Source organism: Wolffia australiana, chromosome 2 (genome assembly GCF_029677425.1).
Source record: "Wolffia australiana isolate 7733 chromosome 2, ASM2967742v1".
NCBI lineage: Eukaryota > Viridiplantae > Streptophyta > Magnoliopsida > Alismatales > Araceae > Wolffia > Wolffia australiana.
Genome location: NC_135836.1, coordinates 10,437,492 through 10,443,887, shown reverse-complemented (window position 1 = coordinate 10,443,887; position 6,396 = coordinate 10,437,492). Strand labels below are relative to the sequence as shown.

The following is a 6,396-nucleotide window of genomic DNA, read 5'->3' as shown; positions in this document are numbered from 1 at the left end:
CCTCACGGTGTCTTTGGTACCCATCGTTGCTCCCGTGCCCGTAGCTCCAAACTGAGCCCGCGGCCGGCCTTCGGTTGCGCAACACCTAGAGTGTCTGAGGAGCCCATTTGACGATGATGAGTACCTGGACGATGACAGATGGCAGGACGAGGAGCATAGGGATCGACGTCTCGACTGATACCCTGCACGCAACCCATAAGACATCCATGTCCTGGATAGACGATACCAGGACTACGACCGTGGGTTCGAGGCCGACGTACCAGCCCGCCAAGACAACTATGTCCGGCCCTATGACCGCCAGTATGACAACCCGAGAAGGTTCCTCGATGCCCGCCGCACATGATACCCGATATTCGTGGCCCCTACGATGGTCGACCCCGACGATGAAATGACCATGATCGCTAGATGGGCCCACCCCAACGACCTGCCAGACCGCGATATGGAGGATACCCGGTGCCCGAGCAGTGCCTGGACTACTACAAGCGCCGACGAAAGGAGCATCGCACTTGGATCCATAAAAGCGTACGAGTCTACATCACCATCTTCGAAGGGTCGAGGAAGCCGAAGGAATTCATGAACTGGGAGTCGAGCATGAACTCCTATTTCTGATGGTATCTCATGGGCGACGATTTGTGCGTCGAATATGCAGAGACAAGACTTGGCAGAAAAAGCCAAGATTTTCTGGGAGAACGAGCGAGTCGCAGCAGAGTGAAGAGGACGACCCATCGCACCATGGACAGAAATAGCCCAAAGTGTCCTTCAATTTATTTTCATGAATGTTTTATAAATATTAGATTTGAGATTTTCAAATTTAAATGTTAATCATTATACTTTGCCAAAATTTCTTAATGGTTATCGAAATGAAACCCTATTCAATATAAGTATCCACATAACAATATCGGTAATGGTTATTGTTATCCACTTACCAATGTTCGATAGTGTAATCTGATTAGAGAAAAACTACTGTTATCCACTTACCAATACCCGACAGTGAGAACAAATTTAATTTAATTTCATATTTCGTCCCTAAACTACAGTTAGAGACCAACTACCATTTTCCGTTGTAGATTTTTGTTATAGGTGTCAGATACATTTTTGGTTTTTCTAGATATTGGACAACGTTCTTTTCGGACATGGATAACAGAATTAGCACCCGGGTGACCTTCCAAGATTGAAGAGTGCATCAAAGAGAAATCCACCAGTAGGCGTAGTGAGCTTGAATGTGCGTAAATTAGAAAGAAAATGTGTATATAGCAAGAAGATGAGATAAAACCAAGGTTAGAGAGATAAACGTTAAGAAGACAAGCAATCAAACATTCAGAACAATATGACTGCAAAAACTCAGACATGTTCTTCTGCATTCATATTCCTGCATTGTTTTCAATCTGATGAAACTTTTCGATGTGACATAGTGGAAACCATAATCAAACACTCATCAGATCCTCGGGACAGGAGACGTGTTGAGATTGCTCGAGCTTTGTAAACGAGAAGAGAAAGAAGAAAGGAGAGAATGAAAGATTGCAAGAAGACAAGAAGCTAGTCTGTTAAGGTCGTTGTATTCTGCAAATTAAATCTATACATGTATGTTTGTATTTATAATATTAGATGTGATAACAATATAATTAAGTTTTTTTGTTTTAATCCTGGCCGTTATAACAATGTATAACGGCTTCATTGGATTAGATCCTAACCGCCTATCTTTACCTATCTATGTTTAATTCTATCCATCTATCTTTTCCAATATTTAATCCTAGCCACTAGATATCTCTAATAGAGTATAGGGTATTGTTCACTTATTACTACGCCTGGTGACTCCTGGCGAGTAAAACTCCTCCAACAACGTGGACTCTAAAAAGATGTCAAAAAAGAAAAAAACGAACGAATGAAGGATATGAAAAACGAATGAAGGAAAAGAAGAAAGTGTCAAAGCCACATCGGCATATCCACGATAAAGTTCTTCACTAGAGTATTGAAAATTTCATATCTTTAAATGGACCCACCATTCCTAAGAAACTGTTTGATTGACGTGACCCAATAAACCCGTGGAGCTTTCTCCTCGCCTGAAATTTGCACGAGCTATCTTATCTATCTTTCTATCTATCTATCTATCTATCTATCTCTCTATCTCTCTATCTATCTATCTATCTATCTATCTATCTATCTATCTATCTATCTATCTCCTATTCTATCTTTCTATCCATCCATCCATCTGTCCATCGAACTCTACATTAATACATTTATCCATCAGTCTCAAAATGTTGACGTCGGCAACCTGCCCAAGGAAAGGTCATATCTACTGTTTCTCTTGAAGAAAGAGACAAGAATGAAACGCCAACAAATTTCCCGGCGGCATCTTGAAGAATGGATAGATAACTTTTCGTCATACACAACACAGATATTCATAACAAAAGTTCAGAATTTTACGAGAATGAAAGTGGAGAACGATGGATATCCTCTCAATGTTCATCCACCAGAATGGGGAGTCTGCACCGCTACTGAGGAAGACGGCGGCCCTTTACATTTTTGCCGCTGTCGCGTTCAATCATGGCGAGCAAGATAGCCCGCGGCGCTTGCCTTCTCCGGTGATTTCAGCCTTTCAGACACCGGCACCGCCGTCCAAAACAGGAAGCAAATTCCCCGCTTACAACTATCGCAGTAACGGAGAACTCGCCGGAGCTCAATTCTGGAAAATTGAAAGAGACAGCTTGCTCGTTGTCCGATCCAATCAAATAAATGTCTAACACGCCATCTCATACCCATGTATGAGATACCTCTGTGAATCTCTGATGAGCCAATTCTTCCCAAAATATAAGCAAATTCGGTAGTTTCATTTCATTATACCAGTCATGCTGGATAATCTAATGTCTCGGAGCCCGACTCTCGCAACGACCCGGCGGGTCGACGAGGAAAAAACGGGCCTTTTCAGCGTGTAATAATAGATAGTCCGACGCCGGTGCCACTTGTGACTGCAGTCTTTTGAGCTCACAAAACGAACAGGCCTTCTCCGGTGTAACATAGGCAGATTTTGCCCTCTGTTACCCCCCTGTGTCTCCCTGGCTAGAGTACGACGCGAATCTGGCAGGCAAACCTTGCGAAAAGAGAAGAAAACTTCTGGGTTTTTAAGCGCGACTGACGGACGACAGATAGTGCAGAGGGAGGAAAATGAGAGGAAGAAGAAGCTGGAGAGAGAAAGAGAGAGAAAGAGGGATATTCATTCTGCAACCGGCGATAGCCGATTGTGTTTTTGGGTCACCGGTTGATGACCGGAAAGCAGCGACCAATATGTCTCGGTCAATACCTGCCCTCCCCCTCGGCCACATTTAAGGTTTCATGCTTTTAACTGTTCGTCGCGTGGGCGTCGCCGTCGGGGAACAGTTGCTGGGCCTGGCCAAACGAGGTAGAAGAGCCAAACCAATCAAGGGAGACCACTGTTGAGCAGAAACTCGAGCTATGGAGCAAAAAGAAGGCGCCGAAGGAGTGCAGGCGCTGACCCTCGTCGAGAAATCGCCGTTTCGGAGCGTCTGCGTGTTCTGCGGCAGCAGCACGGGGAGGAAGAAGAGCTACCAAGATGCCGCCCTCGCACTCGGCGCTGAGCTGGTAATTATATCATTATCTTTTTTTTGTGCGCCGTGCCCGGCAATTCTATCTTCTTCTTCATCATCATCTACCTTCTTTCATTATCTTCATCATCATCATCATCATCTTTCACCTCCTCATCATCATCGACGTCATCATCATCATCAACATCATCTTCTTCAACATCTTGTTGTCCTTCTAATTCTACATCAAGCCCTTCATCTATTTTCTACCATTAGCTCTTCTTCTATCTTTTTCTGTATCTCTATCTCCATCTCCATCTCCATCACCATCTCCATCTCCATCTCCATCTCCATCTCCATCTCCATCTCCATCTCCATCTCCATCTCCATCTCCATCTCCATCTCCATCTCCATCTCCATCTCCATCTCCATCTCCATCTCCATCTCCATCTCCATCTCCATCTCTATCTCCATCCCTATCTCTGTCTTGATCTATATCTCTATCTCTATCTTTATCTTAATCTATATCTCTATATCTATCTATATCTCTACCTCTATATCTATCTATATCTCTATCTCAATCTCTATCTCAATCTCTATATCTATCTATATATCTATCTCTATCTCTATCTCTATCTCTATCTCTATCTCTACCTCTACCTCTACCTCTACCTCTACCTCTACCTCTACCTCTACCTCTACCTCTACCTCTACCTCTACCTCTACCTCTACCTCTACCTCTACCTCTACCTCTACCTCTACCTCTACCTCTACCTCTACCTCTACCTCTACCTCTACCTCTACCTCTACCTCTACCTCTACCTCTATTTCTATCTCTATCTCTATCTCTATCTCTATCTCTATCTCTATCCGTAACTCTATCCCTATCTAACCCTATCCCTATCTCCATCTTTATTTCTAACTCTCCATCCCCATCTCTATCTCCATCTTTATTTCTAACTCTCCATCCCCATCTCTATCTTTATATTTATATCTATCCCTATCTCTATTTTTATTTCTATATCTCCGTCTCGCTCTCCAGTTCCAGCTCCATCTTTCTTCAATCTCCATTTATCATTATCTCGATCTTATTATGATTCTTTTTCTTCCACTTCCTCTTCTTATTCTTCTTTCTTACAAATTCGTTCGCATAGGTGACGAGGAAGATCAATTTGGTGTACGGAGGGGGAAGTGTGGGGCTGATGGGTCTCGTCTCTCAGGCCGTCCACAGCGGAGGTGGTCATGTTCTTGGGTGAGACTCTGGTTCCTTCTTCCTCTCTAACATCTCTTCTACGACGCTGCTCATCTGTGTTTCTCTCTGGCTCGTAGGATTATTCCCCGGACACTAATGCGCAAAGAGGTGCCCCCCTTTCCTTCATCGCTTTCTTCGCCTTCTGGTATTTTCTCTTTAGTATAATCTCTTTGTTTCGTCTCAGGTCACCGGAGAAACTGTGGGAGAGGTGAAGGTGGTCGAAGGGATGCACCAGAGGAAAGCAGAGATGTCTCGGCACTCTGACGCGTTTATAGCCCTTCCGGGTTCTCTCTCTCTCTCTCTCTCTCTCTCTCTCTCTCCCTCTCTCTCTCCCTCTCTATACCTCTCTACCTCTCGATCAATCGATCGATCGATCTCGATCTTGACATATCGTTCTATCCGTCTATCAACCCATCTATCTATCAATGTACCCGTTTTATATCTACCTATCAGTCTACCAATTCATCTGATACTGAATGAATCTACCTAGGAGTCTACGAATTTATCGACATACCAATCTATTTATATATCTATCTATCCATCCGTCCATCCATTTGTCATTTTATCTTTGTATGAATCTGTCTTATCAATTTATCGATATACATGTCTATCAACCCATCTATCTACCTATATATCTAGCCATCCATCTATCAATTTATAACCGACTCTAATCTATCTCTAGGCGGCTATGGAACTCTGGAGGAGCTTCTGGAGGTCATCTCCTGGGCACAGCTGGGCATCCACCGAAAACCGGTAAGTCAAAGCCGCAAGCTCTTCCCATTGTGAGAGGCGTCTCAGACAAAAGTTTAACTTTCAATAGGTGGGGCTGCTCAACGTCGACGGCTACTACGACGCGCTTCTGGCGCTAATAGATTGCGCGGTGGGCGAGGGCTTCATCGACCCATCCCAGCGACACATCTTCATCTCCGCCCCCACGGCTAAGGAGCTCCTCCGCAAGCTCGAGGTCCGGTTCGTCGCTTGAACCGATCTTCTCGCTTGCTTTCTAATACTCGCCGTATACGCAGGAGTACACGCCGACGGTGTACGGGGCGGTGGCGCTGCTGCGGTGGGAGATGGAGCAGGTGAGCTACCCTTCCATGGTCGCGGAGATAGCACGGTAGCTGCGAAGTCGGCCGGCGAAAGATCGTACTTTGACTTGTATTTCTTTCTTCTATGATTGCATTTTCTCTTTTTCTTTCTGGGTTTCGCGCGTTGCGCATGTACATGCAGCCCGGCCGTCGTGGCCTAGGATTTAGGTTTTCCAAGCAGCTGCTGAAAACAACGCGCCGTTCTCTTTGTCTGTTACTTTAGAGTTGGAGAAAGGGGGACAACAGGACGAGAACAGAGAAAGGGAGAGACAGTGGGGGAGAGAGAAAGAGGGAGGGGGACAGAGAGAGAGAGGGGGCGAAAACAGGACGAGAAGGGAGAGACAGAGGGCGAAAACAGGACGAGAAGAGAAAGGCAAAGGGCGAAAACAGGACGAGACGGGAGAGACAGAGGGCGAAAACAGGACGAGAAGAGAGACAGAGGGCGAAAACAAGACGAGACGGGAGAGACAGAGGGCGAAAACAGGACGAGACGGGAGAGACAGAGGGCGAAAACAGG

At 45.2% G+C, this 6,396-nt stretch overlaps 1 protein-coding gene across 1 annotated transcript; it reads left to right on the top strand.

Annotated features, from left to right (window-relative positions):
• The first annotated feature begins 3,184 nt into the window (after positions 1 to 3,184).
• Positions 3,185 to 6,073, top strand: LOC144715212 (putative cytokinin riboside 5'-monophosphate phosphoribohydrolase LOG6). Its single transcript, XM_078590140.1, has 7 exons — positions 3,185 to 3,597; positions 4,694 to 4,791; positions 4,869 to 4,899; positions 4,976 to 5,075; positions 5,474 to 5,544; positions 5,612 to 5,755; positions 5,817 to 6,073. Exons 1-7 carry the CDS (start codon positions 3,451 to 3,453, stop codon positions 5,910 to 5,912), a joined length of 687 nt encoding a protein of 228 aa, XP_078446266.1. The 5' UTR covers positions 3,185 to 3,450; the 3' UTR covers positions 5,913 to 6,073.
• Positions 6,074 to 6,396: the final 323 nt, after the last annotated feature.